The sequence below is a fragment of the Aedes aegypti genome, chromosome 3, assembly GCF_002204515.2.
Source record: "Aedes aegypti strain LVP_AGWG chromosome 3, AaegL5.0 Primary Assembly, whole genome shotgun sequence".
Lineage (NCBI taxonomy): Eukaryota > Metazoa > Arthropoda > Insecta > Diptera > Culicidae > Aedes > Aedes aegypti.
The window spans coordinates 167,752,074-167,777,093 of record NC_035109.1 but is presented as its reverse complement, the minus strand read 5'-3'; the positions used below and the strand labels follow the sequence as shown (position 1 = coordinate 167,777,093).

General features: G+C 35.0%; 1 protein-coding gene across 1 annotated transcript; it reads right to left on the bottom strand.

Moving 5' to 3' along the window:
• Positions 1–316: 316 nt before the first annotated feature.
• Positions 317–19,008, bottom strand: LOC5574133 (cysteine sulfinic acid decarboxylase). Its single transcript, XM_021851069.1, has 5 exons — positions 18,424–19,008; positions 1,691–1,878; positions 1,407–1,629; positions 600–1,346; positions 317–537 (listed from the first exon to the last, which is right to left on the bottom strand). Exons 1-5 carry the CDS (start codon positions 18,538–18,540, stop codon positions 355–357), a joined length of 1,458 nt encoding a protein of 485 aa, XP_021706761.1. The 5' UTR covers positions 18,541–19,008; the 3' UTR covers positions 317–354.
• Positions 19,009–25,020: the final 6,012 nt, after the last annotated feature.

Below are 25,020 nucleotides of genomic sequence, written 5' to 3'. Positions count from 1 at the left end.
ACAAATTGCCTGGATCAACTGAAAATCTACCTCAGCTGTTCAGCTCAGTTCTTCGCATGACATTCTCTAGCGCAAAGTTGAACAGTAGTAAGGTGGTTTTCTTCCACTAATTTGACGGCCCTGCATGCCAGCCCATGACAGAGTCTACTAAGTTTATAATTTTGGATGGGATTGTTAGAAGAAAAGACTCTTTGAGGGCCTTCATTGGTCAGTTGCGGCTGGCGGGTTTTAATTGAAAACGTTTATTATATTATTATGTCTCTTATGTTTTCGATCTTTTAAACGAGTGTTTTAATCAATGAATAAATATACCCGCTTAAATACATCAAATGCATCACATTTTTATTAAAATATTTAAAGTGATTCCCCTACTCGTTCTATCTCATCTATAACAAATCTCATAGTATCGAATGAAGGCCTTGGATGGCAAGTCACAACCATTCTGAAAAAGTTGCCTATATTCTTCCGAGGTATGGGCACGTATCCCAATAGCATGGTCCCTTGCTTTACCATATGTTCCTTAATTTGAGCTGTGACCTGAAAAAATAATATTAGTAATGTTTAAAATTATTGCAAAGCTTAGAAATTTGTTTTCAAACCTCATAAATGCGAGCCCACCAAGATGCATCCTGATGTTCTTCTTCCACCCGTAGCTTTTTGGGAATGTACCAAAAACTGATGTTGGTATACTCATATTCGTCTAAAACCAATCGGAACCCAGATCTGCTCCGGATTTCTTCGGTGAAATATCGAGCACAATCAAAAGCATTGTCAACGAGTGCTTGCAAACCGCTCATCCCTCGAGCTTTGAACATGAGCCAAATCTTTAATGCGTCCACCTTTCTACCACACTGGACACTTTTATCACCGGTATCATACGATATGTCGTAAAATTTGTCCTGTTGAAACAGATAATCTGCATTGGCTGCATTACACTCGTGTAACAATCCTTTCTGCTTGAGAATGAATACAGAACACTGCAGAGGAGCGCCCAACGTTTTGTGCGGATTCCAAGCAAAAGAATCTGCGCGTTCCGATCCTGCCAAAAGGTAAGTCTTGTTGCTTGACAAAATCGCTGTTCCACCCAAACATCCATCAATGTGCATCCAAAGGTTGTACTTCTGACAGATGTCGGCAATTCGTCCAAACGGATCAAACGCACCCAGTACGGTAGTGCCAGCAGTTGAATTTACGAAAAAGGGTTTTCGTCCGGACTCAATAACAGCTTCAATTGACTTCTTCAACTCATCCGGAATCATACGACCTCGGCAATCCGTTTTCACCAAAACCAAATTGTCGATTCCAATGCCTAGCCAATGGACGGCTTTTTTAATGCTATAGTGTGCCTGTGGAATGAAGTTGTTAAATAATGGTAAAAATAGTAACTTGAAACTATAGGTTCATACCTCCTCCGAAGTGAACGCTACTAGCGTGGGTTGATTTGCCAAGCCGGTCCGTTTCACATCTGGCAACGCTCTAAACCTTGCAGCAACCATAGCGTACATGTTCGAAATGGATCCCCCAGGCGAAAGTATTCCATCACCGTCTTGGAAGCCGAACAATGCAAGACATTTCTTTATCAGCGCATCTTCAATCAAGGTGAAAACTGGGCCCACTTCAAATGTATATCTGAAAACAGTTTAATTCATTAGAGAATGGTGTCATTCGTAAATTATTGGTTTATAATAACTGGCTTGTGTTAAGTGCATCCGTGATCCAGCTTCCGGCCAATCCATAGGGGTCTACGCCCGCAAACAGTTGATTGTGAAAATTACTGTGACCAGTTTTTACCGAATAATGAAGAACATCTTTGATTATCGATTCTATTTCTGACTGTTCTCGTGGTCCTCCGTTGTCGATAGTGAAGTCAATTAGGTTCTGGAGATGTAGAAAAATAATACAAAATATTATTTCCTGGTACCGTTAATTCGGTTGAAATTGATCACCGTGTCACTCGATTTTATTTCTTCCTAATGGAGCACAAATATCAATGTAACCTGCAGTGAATGAACGTTGTTTGTCGTAACTATTGTTGAATTGTGTGTTGTTAAGTTTTTTGCGTTAAGGAATGTTTGTTTCTATGAAAATAATGTAAAATTCCAAAATCATGTGCAATACAGTATTGACAAACATTCATAAACTTCTAGTTCTAAACTAGGATTTGCACATGGTATAAACCTGAAAGTTTGTGAGGATGCTTGAGATATATCCTCAAACCAGATTTCATAATCAAAACTCTTACCAATTTGGTCATTCGGTGAAAATATTTGAATTTCTGTTAGATATCAAGATATTCCTTAAGAACTTGCATACATTTAGGCGTTTTTCGCGTAATTCTTGAAATTTAACTATTCATTATTACTTGTTTTTTAATTATGAATCGTGGTTTACGGCTAACCAGCCGAGTGGAAGTTTAACAACTACCGAAAAGCTAAACATTACATATAATTTGCAATTGGATTAAATGGACAAATTGATGTGAAGATTTGCGAAAAAGTTATTGGTCTTCTCAGTGAGAATCGAACTCAGGGAGTCGTGAGTTCGATTCTCACTGAGAAGACGAGTATTTTTTTTGCAAATCTTCACATCAATTTGTCCATTTAATCCAATTGCAAATTATATGTAATGTTTAGCTTTTCGGTAGTTGTTATTCATTATTTCTATAAATATTGTTTTGTTTAGAATTTAGCAAGCATATTCGGATTCAGGGACCTCAAATTTATTATATAGAGTTGGTTTGAAAACTAACAATTATCGTGTTGACAAGTGATCAATTTTACATACAAAGGTATCGACCGTGATAATTTTATTTTGAATTTATTTATCGGGCTGTCTTGGTAGTGTCATTCTCAAAACACACCCAAGCCGTTGCCACAAGGAAGTGACGTTTCAAGTAATACTGTTTCATACAGGCTATCGACATGCATGGAGACACCATCTTCTATGGTGACAGAGGGCTCGATTGGCTTGTCAGATAGATCGGGCCCGGGACATCCTGTCTACTGCAAATCGCTGCAGTTGATATAGGGCATGTCCATTGCCTGGTTTCATATGGTATGCCCTCTTCAACATCTAGGGTAGGTGTACCAGTTATGGACATAATGGTTCCCAATTTCGCCATACGAGATAAATCCATTATTTTCAAATTTTTTATCATTTTTTGTGTTTTAGTAGTTTAATATCGAATGAATCTTGATGTTAAAACATTCAAAAATATTCAAAATGTGAAAGTTTTCGAGAAAACACATATGGCCAAATAGGGAACCACTATAACCATAACTGGTACAATTTCCCTAATCCAATTTCTCTCGCCGTTCCCTTACGGTACCTATCCATCTAGTATTCATTGCTTTCTTCTCCATGCTCCCTCTTACTTCGAGCAAAATAGACCGATATGTCGATAAATAAATTCAAGTGATCAATTTCACCCCGAAATAAGATTCTCCGATTTTTTATTTTAACAATATTTCTTAGCACTAAAATGACATTTGTCAGAAAATTTCGGTACATGAGTCAATGAGACTCACCTTCGTACTTGTTTTCCTGCATTCAATTGTTTGGCATTGTCACCATTATAGAAAACGGACAAGAAAAACCGTGAAAAATGATGAAACTCCCCTCAGAGGTTAAAGTTCACATTTATGGTGATTTTAACCAACGCAATGCTGATTTCATTCGGGACTCTGAAAATGATAGTATTGGGAGCGTTGGGGACAATGAAACATTGCAGTTTATTTTCGATATAACCGCAAATTTAGGACTAAATCAAATTACTCATATTAAAAACAGACAAAACTGTTATTTGAATTCCTTATTGACAAACATTTACGAAGATTTCTGTGTAACTGAGTCATTGAATCCATTATGGAAAAATGAAGCGTTTCACACAGCAATCGAATATTCTTTATTCATCCATAAAAATTCAAGACCCAACGACTATGAATACGAGGAAACCTTTGAAAACAAATCAGCAGAAATGAAAAATATAAATGTAGATTAAATAGTGTTGGTTGGCAAGAAATAATTAGAAATGAAGGAAATGTCAAAAATGCTGCATACATATTCAATGAAATTGTACTAGAAATCATAAAACAAGAAATTCCTTCCAAGAAAATACGGCGAAACCTTAGTACAAAAAATCCAATATGGTATAACAACCACATAAAAATCTGAAAAATCGAAAGCAAAAGTATCAGCATTTATAAAAAAAACCCGAAAGATGAAAACTTAGCAAAATATTTGGACATTTGCAATCAATTAAATCTTGCCATCAGTGATGCTTTTGAAGAATACAATTCAAAAACCGAGTTTGAAATAAAGTCCTGTCCAAAGAATTTCTTCAATTACGTAAAAACAAAACTAAAATCTGACAATTTTCCATCCGTTATGCACCTTGATGAAAATGTGGGTGACAACTCAGAAAAAAAATGTAATCTATATGCAATTTTTTACCAAGAAATCTATACTACATTTTCGAAAGAAGACCGCGATCGCAATTATTTTGCGTTTTATCTGGAATTTTCTAGAGATATTGGTGTACCGCCAACAATTTTCAACTTCAAAGCTATATGCATGAAAAATTTGAGGATTCATATGCGACAAAAACCATCTGGTATCCTAATCGCCACGTAAAGAATACCACGCGGTATTAATTTTATCAGTGTTTTGTTTTCTGGGATCATGAGAGACGAAAAATATCAATTTTTAATGCTACCCTTGATGTGGCGTGGGGTAAAATGCAACACACACTGCTACCTAAAGTATACTAATTAAACTTAACCTATATCGTGTTCTTATGACCATTTAATAGTTTTCTGCAGTAAATGCATGACAATAATTAGAAAGGCTAATCTACTTTTAGAAAACTAATTATTATTGATTGCATTCTTCTTCTTCCTGGCGTTACGTCCTAACTGGGACAGAGCCGGCTTCTCAGCTTAGTGTTCTTATATCCACAGTTATTAACTGAGAGCTTTCTTCGACAAATGACCATTTTTGCATATGTATATCGCGAGGCAGGCACGAAGATACTCCATGCCCTGGGAATCGAGAAAATTTCCTTTACGAAAAGATCCTCGACCAGCGGAATTCGAACCCACGACCTTCAGCATGGTCAAAATATATGTTCAATTTTGCCATTTCATATGTTTTCTATTACAAACGGCAAGAAATATCAAACAATTGAGATCATAATTGTTGTTGCAAGTTACCCCACAAGGGTAGTCAAAAACGTTTTTGAATTTGTATAGTGTTTAAGCATCAAATTATTAAAACTCTTATATTGTCAATTTGTACACTACTAATTACTGTAACTGATAGCAAATGTCTCGAATGACATATTTCTAACGTTTGTGTGGTACGAGGAACGTTTTTCAGCATAAATTTCATACAATCCAACGTGTAATATGATTTTCACATCCAGCAAACCAACCAAAAAAGAAACAATAGGGTAAAAGCACCGGTTTTGGCCAGCCTAAGAGAAAATGTCAATAAAAACTGAATGGAAAGCCGTATTTATACAACAAATATGTCAAATGCATGCTTTCAATCCATATTATATGTGTCAAATATCAAAACTGAGCCAAAATCATTTTTTCGCTTTGAAAATCCCGTTGGTCAATATAGGCCAACGGAACCAGTTTCGGCCAGAGATTTAACTTCGGTTCCTAAATTGGCCAATTGCATTGATTTCTTATGAGAGTGGCCAAATTAGGATTGACCTGGCCAAATTAGATGTATGGGAGTAAAAATTATAAGGAAAATTAAATGTTTTGCTTATGTTTTGAATCAATTTGGACAAGTAAATGAATGTAGCTATAGCATATGAATGTGATCTACTGCACACAAAAGGTTTCATGCTGATTAGCTATGTAAAACGGTGTATAACCCACTATAGCTACAACTGGCGTATGGCCAAAACCGGTGCTTCTACCCTACCCAAACTCTCGCCAAAATCTTCTGTTGTTTACCTGAGGTCAATCAATGGCCAAATAAATTAAAATAATTCAACTCAATGCTAAACAAAACGACAATACGGTTACATGTCGATGTGTTGCAAGTTTCACCCCTGTTGCAAGATACCCCGTTTGACGGTAAATCAAATCCATGTGCGGGAAATTTCAGACGCTCTAATGAATTTGGACGCTTCAAAAGTTCCCGGCCCAGACACGATTCCACCAATATTTTTGAAAAATTTAGCAAAAGAACTCACAGCGCCATTGTTTTGGCTTTTCAATAAATCCCTTGAATCCGGAGTCTTCCCAAAAATATGGAAAAGCTGAGTTTTAGTGCCTATCTTTAAATCTGGCCGAAAATCTGACATACGTAATTATCGTGGTATTGCCATTATCTCTTGTATTCCAAAACTTTTTCGAGTCAATTATCAACGAAAAATTATTTCTTCAAATCAAAAATAGAATTACTGACACGCAACATGGCTTCTTTAAAGGTCGCTCGACCTTAACAAATTTACTTCAATTTGTTGACAAATCACACACTAAACACACTACGGTGAATTTCATCGTAATCTCAACAGCTGAACAGTTCGGTGAAATAAAACACCGTATTTCGTCGGAACTTAACGGATTACGGTGATTTTGTACCGAATACTGTAAAAATTTATTGTACTCCGTTAATTTATTTCACCGAACTGTTCAGCTGTTGAGATTTCACAGGAATCCGTAAAATAATTTAAGTGTGCATTAAATGCGATGGACAACGTAGAAGACAATGCTACTTTTCAAACTACAGAAAATTGGAATCGAGCCAGTACTGCTGAAATGGCTTGAATCGTATTTAACTGACCGCCAACAAATCATAAAATTCAAAGGAAACAAATCAAAACCAATTAAAGTCACTTCGGGTGTCCCTCAAGGCTCTCAATTGGAACCTCTTCTTTTTATCATGTACGTAAACGACATTTCCATCATTTTCAATAAACTCAAAGTGTTAATTTATGCCGATGACATGAAGCTCTACCTGGAAATAAGAAACGAAGAAGACAACAATATATTCCGCAATGAAATAGAAAAATTCTACACATGGTCCAAAAAAGGCTATTAGAACTAAATGTAAAAAAAACAATCTAACATCATTTAGCAGAAAAAGAACAACACCACGCTTTTCAATTGTATTAGGAAATCAAAATGTGGAAAAATGTGAAAGAGTAAGGGACTTAGGAGTAATCTTAGACTCTAAACTTTCTTTCGTAGACCACTACAATATAATAATCCACAGGGCTAATAATATGCTAGGGTTTATAAAACGTTTCTGCTACAATTTTCATGACCCATACACAATTAAAACTCTATATATTGCATATGTAAGATCAATCATGGAATACTGCAGACGGATTTCACGCCATGGTTGGAATGATTTGTTTTATGGTTGGAAAGATATCACAATAATATTTCATTTCATATTTGGTCAAAGCCAATCTTAACAGGTGTCTGGAAAGGGTCAATATTATGCTTATGAAAAAAAGTCGTGGTTTGTTTGTATCATGCATTATTATTTTTATTATTGCTATATATCCTAAAACGTAGTATCTGCACATGAATATTTACATTATTTTTGGGCTTTACAGAATAAATTAAATATTTTTGATTCATCCTCTGAATTGGTATACCGTTTAGCTGAAATTTGTGTATCACTAATAGGCATAAAACAATGATATTTTTGGGTACCAGGGACAGTTTTAACCAGGCCCTAGACACCCATATATCAATAAACAGTGCTCTTCGTAGCCAGGATGTCCCGAGCGATAAGTGAATATCGCCCACTGTCAGTTGTAACAACTGTGAAAATAAAGACCATTGCTTCGTTTAATTGTTTGTTATGGTTTGATTATGAATCTTTGCTATCGTTAAATCAGCTAATAATGTGCCAAAAAGTTGAAGCACTTTCAATATTTCGTTGGTTTTGGAAATAGAGCAAACATTTATAGGCATCCTGCAAGCCTCCAAGCAAGCAATCAGTTATTTTATTGCGACGCTTGTTCGATTACGGATGATAAACATTTAACAAAACTTCGCATTATGATTGCACTCTCAATTCAATTTACCCGAAAATGGGTAAACACATCAAGATGTTGACTACGCTAGAAGTCGTCCCTTGCCATGGGCCTGGTTTTAACCTTATCAAACAATTCCACCAATTCCTCTGACATTTTAACATATAGTTCATTAGAACAGAACTTTAATGTGGAACAGAAATTTAATGTGGTGATACATGTATCAGTTTGTTTCACTGCTCAGTCGAATAGTACTCGCGGAGTTGCGATTGTGTTTCCATAGTCTTTTGCATGACTTGCTCTTTTTGCCATTCGCTTGAGCGTAGCGTCACAGGGGCCTTTGCCGTGGGATGTGGCAAAAAAGTGACACTCTGCTTCCAATCCATGTATTTTCTTGAAATTACATAAGCTGACAATTTTTTTTTTATAATGAGCTGCAGCTCCAACTGACATAAAAATAACTTTTGAGAAATTTATTTTTTGTTTAACAAAATTTATCAATTTTGAAATAAATAGCTGAACTGCTACTGTGTCATGGGTCAGCACTTCTGATATTATAATAAAACTAGCGTTTTCCAATTCATTATCTTTTTATGGTAAATCTCGAAAGGGGGGTATCGTTGCTTGGGAATTATTCCAGTGATATCCTAGAGCAGCGTTTTGTATGATAAAACTATAATTTTCAGAAGAGTCGCTAATTACCAGTATTTCACCGTGTTTTAAGGAGTCTTTTTCGTTTCGTAGAAAAGAAGACTGTTCTTTGCAAATAAAATCATGAGTTATGAGCTTATCAACTTTCTCCACGAAATACGTAACAAATTCTTCAACAGGCATTATTATAGTTTTTAAGATACAGCAATCGGTGGTGAGCCATTGCTGAAAAACTACATCTTCTTTGTCGCTTTCCTCTAAAAGCGAGATTAGTTCTCCAGTAATATTTTCTTTGGAATGACAATTATCACATTCTCGTAAAAAAAACAATCAGTCGTTCTTACCAAAACATCGCATAACAGTTTTTCACTAATTTCTGCCTCAGGTCGTTTATGGACATTTTAGATAGATAACAATACAAACATATTCATCATTTCTTATTCATCTGGCGTATAACGCAGGTACGTTGAGTAAGTTTTTTTTTTCACAAAACTTTTTCTAGATAAGAATTTAATGGGATATGGATAAGGGTGTTACTTTTCAATGTTTGCAATACTGTTGTGATATCTTTCAAACCATAAAAATCGGTCGGATTGTTAGACGGAGTTGATTTTCTCATAGGCAGAGGCGAAGTTCATTAATTGCCTTCATTTAAAAAACATAATCACTGTATAATTCAGTTTTTTTAAATATTCTCAATAAAAATATAATCTATTTTCTGATTCAAACTCTTTTATCACATGAAAATACGATCATATTTGACGGTTTAGAACAAAATCTTTGAAAAAAAATCAGTATTGTACTTCAAAAATTCGTTGTTAGAAAAAAAGTTTTTCCCTTATATATGCCCAATTTGCAATGCATGGACGACTTTTAGTAAACTTGATTGCGAAACTTTTTGCCTAAGAACGATCAAAATCTGAAATGGCCGTAATTTTTAATCGATTTTATAATTTTGAATCATTGTTTTTTCAGTGAAGAAAATGTTTTTTTTTTATTTTTTTCAATATTTTTCTCGAAAAATTTCAGGAAATTTCACGACAGTCCCCCATACAACCCTTTTTTGTAAGTCTTACCGTTTTCGAGTTATACGAGTTTATAAAAAAAAAATTTGACCCTTTTCAAATGTAAGTGTAGATCGATTTTGAAAAAAAAAAAACAAAATAGGGTAACCAATATATTTTGGACCCCTATATATTTTGGACCCCCTGGGCCATTGTCTTGCATGATTCCCAGGTTTAATCGAAAAACCAACGCAATTCGCATGCCATTTGGAAAGATAGGACTATTCCGCACTTGTATCAACCGTTTGTACATAGGAACTGTGTTTATTTTATCTGAAATTATTTTAATTTAATTGGTTCATCCATGCAACCGTTACAACACGTTACACACATAAATTGAAGCCGTCAGAAATTTTTCAAATGTAAACAAAAACTTTTTTCAAATTTCTTAACTAAAACCGTAGAATGTCTTCAGTTTTCCATTGTCAATCGATTGATTAGACTATGGGCATTGGGCAAGCATACAGGGGATAGGCAAAATGATTGAGATAGGCAAAATTTTGCCCAAATTCAAATGCTTATGACTTTATGAAAAATGGATGAAATTGGATGCATCTGGAAGCAGTCGACGGCAAATTTGGTCCAGTTTTAGGAACTTCCTTGGCCATGCATATTGGCCACTGGACACCGGAGATGTTCCGGATTTTCTGAGGTCATGTCCAAATGTCATTTTTTCTGTCGCTTCTATTTTTGTGCGGTGTAAAGTTCGATAGATGTTTGCAATTTTCCTAGAAACTAGAACTAATAGGAAGTTGAATGCCACTGGACGCATTAAGATTGGTTGGAAATCTTCAGAAATATGACCATTTCCGTAAAACTGGTTCCGGAAAGCATGGTCAGTCATGTTTGTATTTCAAATCATGTAAATATTATCCGGAGCTATATCCAAGCGGACATCAACCTTAAAAATGATGTTTCCTGCAGCGTATTCAGAACCATTAGATGCACAGACCACTCTATAGAAGGTTCCAGGTACCCCGGGGGAAGTGGTCAATTAGGAACATATCCGGAACCATATCAATATGGGCATCAAACTTCATGATTTTCAAAGGTTATGCTTTCCGAAGCATTTCCAGCATCACCGGCTGCCATGACCACTTTATAGTAGGTTCCAGGTACCCCGGGGAATGTGGCCGATTCGGAACATATCCGTTCATCTGTTTAGAATCACATTCTACCATAAACAGTAAGATCCATGGGATTTGGAAAATGGCGATCATTTTCAGAACCACATGATGTAATAACCACTCTATAGTAGATTCCAGGGGCTCCTAGAGATGTGGCCAATTAGAAACATGACCTCATCCCCCAGGGCCCATGGAACCTACTATACAGTGGTCGTATAAATAAGTTGCGCTGTAAATACTTCTATTAGCATCACCTTCAAAAATCTTGATGTTTATACCAGGGTTGGGAAAAAATCTGAAATTCACTCTACAGTAGCCAAACAAAGCCAATCACAGTCAGCGAATCCAGTGAAACTCACTCCCATCGCTGCTGTAGGCAAAAAGCCTTGAAAATTGCAAAACACCCGTTGCTAAGGGCAACCCAAAATTACTGTAGAAAAATGTTCTACTTCCCGCTGCATTTCCCGCATTTTGAGCTTTCAATGACACTAACGATTTAGAAAATTCATGCACCCAACATAGGCTACTTGATGAGATTCAACGTTTTTGAACTACTGTAGTCAGAGAGCCACGTGACTTTCTCGAAATTCAAGCCTACTACTATTACCATTCCCAGCACTGGTTTATACCCATATGGTCCATTGCACGAGTTCACTATTTGACGTTTTAGCGGTGCCGTGTTATTTATGTGGCCATGGAAACCAGTGAATTCGACACCGCTCAAACGTGAAATTAGTGAATTCGTGCATCGGTCCATTGATGTGTTTTCGGGCATGTTTTGAATTGGCCACATCCCCCGGGGCACCTGGAACCTACTATAAAGTGGCCATGACCACAGCCGGTGATGCTGAAAATGCTTCGGAAAGCATAACCTTTGAAAATCATGAAGTTTGATGCCCATATTGATATGGTTCCGGATATGTTCCTAATTGACCACTTCCCCCGGGGTACCTGGAACCTTCTATAGAGTGGTCTGTGCATCTAATGGTTCTGAATACGCTGCAGGAAACATCATTTTTAAGGTTGCTGTCCGCTTGGATATAGCTCCGGATAATATTTACATGATTTGAAATACAAACATGACTGACCATGCTTTCCGGAACCAGTTTTACGGAAATGGTCATATTTCTGAAGATTTCCAATCAATCTTAATGCGTCCAGTGGCATTCAACTTCCTATTAGTTCTAGTTTCTAGGAAAATTGCAAACATCTATCGAACTTTACACCGCACAAAAATACAAGCGACAGAAAAAATGACATTTGGACATGACCTCAGAAAATCCGGAACATCTCCGGTGTCCAGTGGCAAATATGCATGGCCCAGAAAGTTCATAAAACTGGACCAAATTTGCCGTCGACTGCTTCCAGATGCATCCAATTTCATCCATATTTCATAAAGTTATATGCATTTGAATTTGGGCAAAATTTTGCCTATCTCAATCATTTTGCCTATCCCCTGTATTATACAACCAGTGTTGTGGAGTTTGTCGCCAAACAATAAAAAATGCCGGGGGTCCAAAATAGGGTTTCAATGCTAGTAATGGACCCCTTAGTAGCTGAAATTCATTCTAGACGCTTTTCCGCAATGATATCTTAGACGCATAAACGTTTCATGGAGTCTAACAACAAATTCAATGTCTTTACTTCATAGTACGTCTATGAAACATACAAAATCATTCGATTTTTCCGGCGTAATATGCATTTGAAAAACTGTTGTCCGAATGCCTATTATGGACCCTCCCGGGGTCCATAATAGGATTGTTTACAAATTTGACGTTGCGTATTATGGAACCTCCATTTGATTCCCATGTAATCCGGCTCGCTGCCGACGAGCCTATTATGGACCCACCTGGAAATGCGTATTATGGACCCTCTTGTGTGGTTTCATTAACAAAACTGTTCAAATATCTGTATTTATGCGTCTCAAACCAAATATTTTGCCTGAAACTGCTGACTAACAATGTAATCGAAGTTCACCCGGTGGATTTTCATAGGAATAAGGTTGCTTTGAGTGTTAATTTTATGTTTTTCTGTAGGGGGTCCATAATACGCACAGGGTCCATAACCGGCATCGACTCCCTATATACTTTGAGGGTCCGAAATGTATTGGTGTGTCCAAAATTATGAAAAACAGTGCTTCACAATTCAATTATTTTCGACGTTTTATGGATCCTACATGACCGTACGGGCATTTTTATCTCGTAGAGGAAGTTTTTCTCTACATTTTGGCATGTTCTTTGACTTGGTCACGCTGGGCATTTAATTAATTGGGACAAAAAACTAAAATCACTTCCTTATGGGGTCCAAAATACGACCGTTACCCTATGCAAAGTATCTTAGTTTCACATACTATTGACATCCAGAAAATTTCATTGAATTCTGAAGGGGTGCTGCCAATCGCGTGTCGAGTTTGCGTGAAATCCGTCAAATGCAAGCTTTCCGTTACGATCATCTTCAACGTTAAGGACATATAGGATGGAATCCCTGTCATGGCAGTGACGATGGCTTCCTCACACATACATACACATTTGCCGGCAGTCCACATTATTTCTCAAAATATGTCACTTACCTAGAAATAATCACTCCCAAATTGCTAACAGGACATCAGAACACTGTTGACTTAACATTTCCTTCGTCTGGTAGCTAGTAGCTAGTGTAAATTTCACAAACCGTGCTAATTTTCAAAACGAACGACAAACTTGCCTATGTTTGTTTACACGTATTCACACGTGAACGAAGAACACTTTTCGCCCAATTACATCATTTCCACTGCACGTAGAACTTCCAACACAGTTTACTTTCACAACTTGTTCTTTGAAAAACATCTTCTAGTTGATTTCTGCTAGCAATAGCTCAATTAAACAAAAATCTGTATAATTCCGTTTAATCTATTTTAACTACTCCCAATGAAACAAATATAATCTATTTTGTGATTATAAAACTCATTTATCACTTGAAAATATGATCATACTAGATTATTTAAAGCGAAATAAAAATAAACATTTTGGACTTTGATGTTGGAAAAACTTTTTTCCCTAAAATATGCCCAATTTGCAATGTATGAAGTCGTCCATCCAGTAAATTTGATTACGAAACTTTTTGCATAAGGATGATCAATCTGAAATGGCCGTTTTTTTAAATCGACTTCAAAGTTTTGAATCATTTTTTGTTCAGTGTAGAGAATGTTTTATTTTCTCAATATTTTTTTCTAAAACTTCAGGAAATTTCACGTCTCCCATACAACACTTTTTTGTAGATCTTACCGTTTTCGAATTATACGGGTTTATAAAAAAAAGGAAAAAAAAACTTTGACCCTTTCCAAATGTTGGTCTAGATCGATTTTGAAAAAAAAACAAATTATGTAAAGTATCTTAGTTTCACATAGTCTTCACACCCAGGAAGTTTCATTAAATTCTGAAGGGGTGCTGCCAATCGCGTGTCGAGTTGGCGTGAAATCCGTCATTTGTTAGTTACATGATAGACAACTTGTTCGGAAATTTCCGGAAGATGTCCAGGTTTAACATCATGCGCTAGCAGAGATTTGTCCTTTTGGCTACCTCTTTATTATCTCGAATGATTAAAAGAAAAAAAAATTGGAATCAGAGCAGTCCATAAGTTTAATAATAACAATAAAATGCTGCGACTACATGCTGTAGCACTAGAACTGCGCATAGATTGCAGCAAATACAAGGAAATATAATCAACATAAGTTGACTTGAAAATTACAAAGACACGCGAAGACACGGATAAGTTCACTTGGGAAACATTGTATAAAGGTCTCTCAAATGCGTATATCAAATTATTGCAACTTTTAGAGATATTTTAGTGAAAAAACGTGATTTTTTTACAATACAATGCTCATAACTCATAGGAAAAATGTAGATATTATCTTTGCATGTTCGGCAAAGTTTTATTTTGTGAAAATATATACATAGTGCTTGAACATTGTAAGCCATGAAAATCACCGTCCAAGTTAAGTGAATTGTTTTTATCGACAAACAAAGAAAATAAAAAATTTATCTCACTTTTGATTAAATTAATCTTGTCAAATCGGTCAGTCACAGAGCTCGACCATTTACGATTTGGATTAAATTTTGCACTTGGTAGAATAAGTGTTTTCCATAGCAAAATTGATCATTTTGACTCAAGTGTAACTTTTGAAAATGGCCTATACATTTTTGCTTGCAACTCATTTGAAAAATTCTAACTCTGAAATTGTTGATTTTACAGAAAAATGTTCTACGAAGAAGTTGTAGTGAACCGTTTGGAAACAGCAAATAATTATTTCTGGGATTCCACCACGAATTATTCCAAGATATCCAACAGTAATTTCTTCACAGGAAATCTAAAGTAAGTTTCTTTAAAAATTTATAAAGGAATTCTTCCAGTGATTGCACCGGGAATTCTCTCATAAAATTCGTAAAGAGATTCTGTCAGAAATTTCATCAGATTTTCTTTCTTAAATAACTCTTCCAGGAGTTATCATAGAATGTCTCAGGTGATTTTAGTAGAAATTTATTCAGCGATTAAAAAGATAAATTCTTCTCCTTTAGAGATTCCTTTAAGAGTTCCGATAGAAACCTTTCCAGGGATTTGTCAGGAATTCTTCTAGGTATGATGTGATAAATTCCTTTAGGCATCGCTTCACAACATTTTGCAAAAATTGTCACATTAGTTTTTCCAGAAATTTTTACAAAATTTAATTCAGATATTTCATTACGAATTTCTGTACTATTTATTTTTAAGTTTAGTTATTTATTGAATAATGTCTTTAAGAATTTTTTTTCCAGTGGTGCCTCTAGGACCTCTTTCATTTTTTTAGTAGTTATACCAAAAGTGTCTTTAAAGGTTCCACTTAAGAATCCTCCATGAATATTTCCAAGAATTCTTCCGTGGAATCCTCTAGAGATTCCACCAAGAATTTCTCTAGAGGTTTTTCATGACATTCTCCAGGCATTTTAACAGGAACTCTTCCAAAGATTGATTGTAGGGTTCCTTCACAATTTTAGAAATGTATTGCAGTGAATTATCTTTTAATTTTCTCAGAGATTTCCTCTAGACATTCTTCCAGGTACCCGAGCAGATGAAAATAATTTCTGAATACCAAATTAAGGTATTCCATACCAGATGATTTCCAATACTTACAACCTGAATGAAGTATGAATGAGCCCTGCATAAATAATACCTCAAATAATATCTCAAGCATATTCTACAAACACCAAACTGATAACTAAATCAGGTATTGTAATACCTCAATAATACTTGATGAATTTTCATATAAAAGTGAAATTTTTCGATACAATTATATCAGAAAGCCTGGGGTTTCTCTATAAATTTCCCTAGAGATAGGCCATAAAGCTGTTGTAGAAATCACTGGAAGAATTTCTGGACGAGCCCTTGGAAGAGTTCCTGGTCTAACTGCTGAAAAAAAACTCCTTGTTGAATTGCTAAAAAAAGTCCTTTATGAAAATTCTCATTAAATTTGTTATTAAATCTCTATCTAACCTCTTAAGAGGAAAATAACCATCATAGTTTTACAAATTTTCAAAATCAGTTGTTTTGCTCAATATTGAAACAATGTTCAAGAAAATGTATCATTGCATTACACTTTTTTTATATATTTTGATGATTGCTGATGATTGAATAATGGATTATTGAGCCTTAAGGAATACCATTTGGAATGAAATTTCATATTGCTATTGTCAATAATCACCTAGTTTTTTTAACATGTGTATTCAACAAGCAGTTTTACTACCACGTCATTTCTTTTTCAAAACATAGGGGGCAAGCCCTATTTTAAGGGGGGGGCAGAAACCTCCTGCCTCAACTGTGACCGATTACAACTCAAAATATCAATCTATAACCATACATAGCACAGTGGTTCCATTTGTTCTACGAAGCGGTCATAAATCATTTTGCTCATTATCCGATGATAAATACCATCAGAAATTGCCAATTTAATTATTTTTGACTGTTAAAACTCCATCGAAGTTGATGCCGTTATTGATATCATTTCAAAAATTCTATTTAGGATGCGGAGATCATATTGCAAATGCTCTGTTATATGAATTATTATATGTGCAAAAAACTGACTTGCAATTATCTTTCTTTCCGTGTCCAAGATTAACAATAGTATTTAATATTTTACTGATTAGTACCACTTAATCTATAGATTGAAAGCATTGTATTAGGATAATTAATTACGTACTTTAGAAGATTCCCCTCACACAGTTGCTTCACATGCTCAGAAGCCTCCTTTTTGGTATGTGGATGTAAAAAGCTTATGAAAACTTTTCCAAGTGCCGAAATTGTGTATACCAAATAAATACTTGAAATACTTATTTATTGAAAATGCCAATTTCACATCAAATCTCTACCAAAACCAAATAACGAACATGTCACTTAATGTAATTAACTTTAAGTTTCAAATATTTGCAGCTGAGAAATAACTAATGAATTATTTGGTAATATTTTGTCGCTTGTTAATATTTTTTGTTCCCACTATTTTATTTTTTTAGCACTGTATATATAGATGCTGGAATGTCGTTGAATATCTTTTTTTTATGCTCAAAATAAATACAAGAACAATTTCATGTCATTCCTCCCACACTTTGGGAAGTCATGTCATACATATTAGAATGGCTGTTATGCCAATTCTAATTTAATAGGATTTTATTGTCTCAGCGCCCTCACTGAAACTACTTGTTAAATCAATATACAATGTTGCATGTGCATTCATATCAAATTAAAGTATGAGTAGTGAAAATTTCATGACTTTGTATATTCATTCCAGTAAGCTACAAATATACTGGTATGTAATCAACTGTATGAATATTTTTACTATTACCTTTATTGGTAAAAACTCACAACTTTGAAGACATGCTGCTAACTTATTTGCAAATATTTGCAGCTAGAACCTTCACAGGTTCATTTTCCTACTCAAACATGATCATTTGGTGGCAGAAGTTTGATTAAATGTGATTAAGAACATATTTAAAAACGTACTTCAAATAAAGTGATGTAGTTACGAATTGAGTATATTTCTATACTCATTACTCACATCAATACTGACTCCTAGATGTCAAATAACACTCTAAAACGTGTCGGAAGTGATAGATATACATCTGTACTAATGTTATGTAATCAAAACTGATTGAAAAATCATTTGATTCTGATTTGCGAAGACAACAAACAAAGTGCTGAAATTGCTTAATTTTTAACGTATTTCTCACATATGAAAAATACACTCAATCATTCATAGCCTTACTATGCATATCATACAGAAACGTCTATAATGTTTATGTTTCTACATTCTTGAGATCATAATTGATCCATGAAAAGGTAAAGGACTGTGCATAGTAAGCACGCAGCCAAAAACGTGGTTAGATGTTTCGCGCCTAGTTTCAACTAAACATATCTAAGACACACCTCCGAATGTTTCTTCAAGAAAGCAAAAACGTCAGCAAGCAAACAAACAGTGAAAGTGATAAACAAATCAATTGACACATCTTTGGCTTCTCTTGCTAAGAGAATTCTCACTATATACCGGTCAAACCACAATCGCACTTACCTTCAGGTTTTCTGGGTATTCAAATTGAACAACTGGCACTTCACTGGATGTGTTCAAGTAGTTGTACTCTTCCAGAATATCCGGTACTCTGGACAGTATGGCCCATTCGTCACTCATTTTTGCACGTTCGCCCTGACTTGCAACTTTTCAAGTTCACGGAACGTGTCTTGAAAGTGTAAATAGCTGCTTGCACAGTCACTGAGAGCGTGCAAAATGGTACACCAATAATAGCCGGTAGCTGTCCGGGACGAGACGACCGCTTTCGTTTGTATCGAACTACTGACTGAGATAGCGAGTCGCACTGAGCATCCCGTTTGCTTCAATGATTCAGGAAATAGAGAGATGTAGCCAGCGTCAACTTGGTCGAAGAGCGGAATAATTCACAGAATCAGCTGTTGTGGGTGCAGATGTTTGAACGTGCTGATAAAAGAGGCAAACCAGGAAACGTCTTGTAATCAGTGTGAAATGAATATATTACTGCAATTTGCAATTGAAGATGGTGAGAGGAATGGTTTACCAGGAACAGGATAACTTGAAATCAAATAAGAAATCACAATATATTTAACCCATAATGCACGACTACTTTCTATGGTGATTTATGATTCCACTGCTGATATGCTTTTCTACAGTATACGCGTATCACTCCAGAGCCGTAGCTTGGCTTCATGGCGCCCTTGACGAACCTCCATTCGAATGCTTCTTAAGCAAAGCTTAATTTAGTTTTTTTTGTGATGCAATAGTAGTACATAATACAAATACTTGGAACATATCAGACAAATTCCATAAAAGATCTTCTTTGAAATTCCACGGTGTAAAATCTGTGTTTTTTTTTTTTTCATAAGGGCTTATCTGCATTCATCGATTTCTCTTCATCGTTGCTCTCTTTGTGTTATTGCAGAAAACTGATTCACTTTTCGTAACATATTTTTGTGCTGCATGATGAAGAATTGAAATAACAGCACAGATTACTTATTTTTCCAAAGTACGAATGCTCAAATAGGCATAAATCGAGATTATTCTTAGGGTTCTCATCTTGTCCCATCTACCCCTACCGTTTACCGGCAGTGCTCGCATAGTTCCTTCTTACAAGTGGAAAATTTGCGCTCAACCACTGTCTGGTAGGCACTGTTAACCAATAATCTCAGTGTGTGGTTTGCATTTGGCGAAATTTTTTCCATAACCTTTGTTTCAATTTCAAGTTATACCCTTAGTGGTTTTGATTTGTCTACGTCCATATTATCACTACCAATATTCTACACATTTTGTAAAATTCCAGTTTCAAGAAGTCCATTGTACCTATTTTTGATAAGATTGGGCTACCGTATTGTATTCAGTACTATTTTTATTCGATTTTGACGTAGACTCCAATTCAATTATTTCAATGAAAGTAAATGCGAAACTTGAATCAGGACGGTTGCACATAATTGTCAGTGGTACCATAACCTACCGCAATAAAGCTCTTTGCCATGATGATATCATTCATTGCTTATTGAGGGATGATAGACTGTCTATGTGATGTGTCCACGTGTTCCATACGCAACGACTGATAAGTATTTCGCGTCTGCGTTCTTGATAACGAGATTTTATTGAGTGATCCCTATCCCCTTTGCAATTTAAATCAAATTATCTTTTAGAAGATGGAAACATGGTGTCACCAAAAATCAATTTTTATATATCTACTTCTTCTTTTTGTCATTATGCTTCTACTGAGACAGAGCCAGCTTCTCAGCTTATTGTTCTGGTGAGCACTTCCACAGTTATTACCTCATCGTGTGGCAAGCACGAAGTCGAGAAAATTTGCATTACGAAAAAATCTTCGACCGGCGGGATTCGAACCCACGACCCTCAGCTTGGTCTTGCTGAATAGTTACACCTTTACCGGTACCGTCAGCTACGCCCCTCAATTCCTATATATAACGGGTTGGTTTCTGGACGGCATGGTACCAAGAGGAATCACATTTATTTTACTTCTTCACCTTTTTAACTCCCATATAGGGTTAGTGTATCAGCTTTCCTCTTAGTACTAGTATTTGCCACTCTGGATAAAAAACCATGTTATGACACAAATATACCGTTTTGATTCAGTTTACGGACACTTAAGGCCTCAGTGAAGTATAACTCATCAGAAAGCATATAAAATGAATCATTATGTATGATCCTCCGCGTTATCGAGCCTTCAAAACAATTAACTTTCGAATGGTGAATGCAGATTTTGATTCCACAACATGAATAATGTTCAATAAATAAAATGTGTGGCCTTTTCATAATTCTTATTCCGGACATTTCCTTACTTTTGCCTTGCATTCCGGAAACTTTGATTCGAATTCCGGACAGCTCATGAAAATCGTAGATAGAAAAGTCAAATCATTAATTGAGATCGGCAAACCATTAAAGAGGCGTTTAAGGCAGCTGAGCATTATAATTTTTTATAGATATCTATGGACAAAGTTGACTAAAACGAGCCTCGAAAGTGAGAACTTTTGGACGGCAAAAACTGAAGCATTTCTTGTGAAATGTTTTCCACACAAACTACAGTGTCCGGAATTTAAAGCTGTCCGTAATATGAATCAAATCGGTACATAAATCGTTTAGTGTTCATTTAATTACTTTAATAATACGGCAACTTTCTTGAAAACCTTGAAATTTTCTCAGAAAAAAATATTTTCCTCTTATTTTGTCATAGCGTTCCTGAATTTTCCACTTTCGATAAGAAAGAAATCAATGTAGGTTGCGAATACAGTATCAGAATTTACAAAACATGGCGAATTCTGGTGTAGATGGTCCAGTTCCAAAATTTTCAATGCAAGAACAAAGTGTCTAACCAGTTAATATATTTTCCTACTAAAACTTTTTTTTTTTCTATATGGTAATCATACGTAGCTATATATTTTGTTTAGGTTCAAATCAATATCGCGCTAACCTCAAAGCGCCGTGCTACATATATCTAGGCATGTCGTTGTCGCTTTCTTTTGCAAAAGCACCATAAACCACGCCATATGAGCAATTTTTCATTGGGGCGCTCAAAACGGAGTGTGAGTACCAGATTGATACAACGCCACTGTAGTATTGCACATTTCTTTCACCGCTACCGCAAAAGTTCTTACGAGTGCGGAAACACTAACACTCAACAAACGGAGTGTCTAGCAGCGTTGTGAGCCACACTAACAAACTCACAAAACATGAACGGTAGGCGTACCTCGTTGCGTATACCCCTCCCCCATCGTTGCTTATTTTCCTATTTTCCTAAATACATGAATCTCACAAAATCGTAGGTCGCTTATTTATATTTAAAAGACCATTGATTTATGTTCAATTGATTGTCGAAACATGAGATACAGCCGATACCATTCATAAATTTATTTTTCTACAAATCGTTATGAACTTAAAATGATTGTTTCCTGATTCGGTCATGATGTCAAAAATGGAAGAAACATTATTTTGACGCCCGAAATGAAAACCTTAATTGAAAATCACAAAATTTATATCTCTCGGAGTCCTTTTATGAATGGTCGAATAAACAATGCTAAATACAAGAAAACGAAAATTGTATAATTAGTTGATTGCTATTATGTCTGTGATAATAAAAAAAAAGTCATCAAAACTTTTATATTTCACACGAATAAGGAACAACGATTAGAAATATCGATTTTTGAAGGTTTTCATAATCATTAATTATTGAAAATAGGCTAATATTTTTATTTTCGAAAAGGGCTTGTTCTTTAAAAGCATAATCAATGAGAAGCTTTCAAAAAATTTAAATTACTATTATGAACAACAATTTTTCAGATGTCATATAAACAATTTTCATCGATTTCTTTCAGAGAAAATATTTCAAATATAAAGGGAACTGAAATGAATATATTTTAGGTATAAATTTCATCTCAACGGAATTATTAGTAATAGTCTTTAAATCAAAAATAACTTATGTTTTGATAAAGTTGCTTATTTAGTCCTCACGTTTTATTTAAAGCGCAACAGGAAAAAATGCCTTATTTCTAGAATACTTCTGAAAAAAAGTAGAATTTATTTTCATAGTACGGAGAATACCGATCGAAATTTTTGAAACAAAAAAAAAGTTTACAAATTGCTATAGTTCGGTAATTTTGTGTATATGTTTTCAAAAGTACGAGATTGTTCAATAAAACAACGGTCATTCATACAAATGTCGTATATGTACCGTAAAATGGGGTGAAGTTGATCACTTTTGAGTGATTTCGCTCTATAATCCCGAGTAGAATGCATGTATTATCATACGAATATTTTTAAAACCTGTACTGATTGGATGTTTATCGAATTATACAAACGAAATTTTCACGAAATGTTATCATAATAACAAAAACATTTTTTTAGAAATCAAAAAGTGGAATTTTTGATTCCAGGGTGAAGTTGATCATTTACTGTGAAAGGTTTCCTAAAATAAATAGATATGCTATTAACTAAATTTGGGGTCACTGATCCCGAATCAAGTCTCAAAAATCTTACGACTTGATAAACCGCTTAATTTTGGATTTGAATGTTGTAAATTACAGAATACATCACATTATACGCCTGATAGTATGCAATTTTCTTTGAAATTAGCAACTCGTTCACAAAAAGGACACATTTTTCTTTGAAAATGAATTTTTATCCTCAATGCAAATTTAAAACTGGGTTCACAGAACGTATGTGGAATTTATGAAACGGTTTATTTAAATGATGTCATTATGTAGCCTTGACAATAGTCGAAAGTTTGCACTAGTACCCGTCAACAGTTCATCAAACATTTCCTAAAAAATCTGTTTTTCTATGGTATAATTATCTTGAATGGCAAACCGAATTTCGAAACATCAATAGCAGCTATCAGCTAATGCGACATCACAGAAATTGTAATAATTGATAACGGATCATAGCTCTCTTGGCAGTTTATACATCTGGGTACAAGAATGATCAACTTCTCCCCGATGATCAACTATACCCCGAATTACGGTACGTAACAAATGTGCAGAACATGAGTCAAATCCAACAAGAAATTAAAACAATACATGAACAACGAAAAAATGTGTCCTTCAAAACAAAAAAGGGGCTACTTTGGACACATTTAGAAAAACAATTTAATAATAAACAGATTTTTTCTCATAAATTTTAAACTGGTACCACAGATAACAGACGTTGAAGTCCGATTGCAAGACTGTGTAAGACAATTAACGGTCATTTTGAATGGCAACACAAGTAGCAACATCATGGTGGCGCTGTCATCGCTAAGTTCCCATGACGTTGTCAGTGGTGAATATGAAATATTTCAAGATACTGTTATTCACCACTGATTGACGCAATTCGCTGTGTAGAGGCGCTAGTGATTGCAAGGAGTTTCAATTTGAATATTTACACAGGTTTTCAGAAAATTTTTGTTCTTGTATAAACATCTGTTATCTGTGCTGGTACTATAGAATATTGTCCATTCCTTTCAATCGGCTGTCCGAAGTAGACATACTTATATCGTAATGTGTGGCAACCTCTTATAAAGAAGTTCCATGATTTCTAATAGCTTTTAACGATTTCTTGGATTATAAGCACGTTCTGTTTCTCTATGATAATTGCGAACCTTATTTACTTATAAGCTACCTAAAAAGTGTGTTTGCTCAATCTAAAACGAGAAACTTTACACTTGCCCACGTGATTAGAAAATTGGCGGTGTTTTAATTTAGTTACTTTTAGGTCCACGTGGAATTAATTCTAAAACATTTTTTATTTCAGTGTGAAACTGAGAGATCCCCACTTTTTTTCTTCTGAAAATATTAAAATAAGATTGCATTCCGCCAACTTATTACGGAGTAATAGTTGACAAATTAATAATCTTTTGCTCTATATGCAATAATGGTGGAAAAATCTTAGGAATCTCATATCTTAAGTAATGTTCTGAATGGCCTCAAAAGTTTACGCATGAGTTAAAAACGTTAATTCACATATTCAGTAAAATATCCAAATTATGCCCGATGTACCTACCTTACTTCATTGATCTCTATCAGTTTATGTTATCGATTTTTCATAAAATTATGTTTAACATTAAAAAAAGTTTTAATATCAAAAATTGAAAATGACACACTGGTGCAAAATGCACCTTATAAAAAAACAGGTGTTAGTATAAAAAAAAAATTCCCTATGTACTGAACTTCGATCTCCTGAATCTAAAAATGACGTCACAATTTTTACAACTTTTACATTTCATAATTTTATTTCAAAATAAAACTTTGCAAATGCATAATACGCCTGAATGTAGTCAATTTCCTCCTGAAATAAGCAGGTTACTTGTGAAAAAGCATTAAATGAGCAAAACCAATGTTAGTAATGCTGTATGATTTCAGAAATAAGTTCAGTAGTTCACACGTGAGCTAACACAACATTTTTAATACTCAAAGTTTGCATGGAGGCTTAGTACCGGCGAAATGTTTAGTACTGACATTTCCAACAGCAATGCTTACAGCTTCAACAACTGTGAATAGTTCTATATAAACCTGATCCTAATAAAATGAAATATTTCAAAATCATCATAAGACATCTGTACACTAGAAAACATGATGAAAGCGAAACATTAAGCACCCTTGGAAGGAAATGCAATTT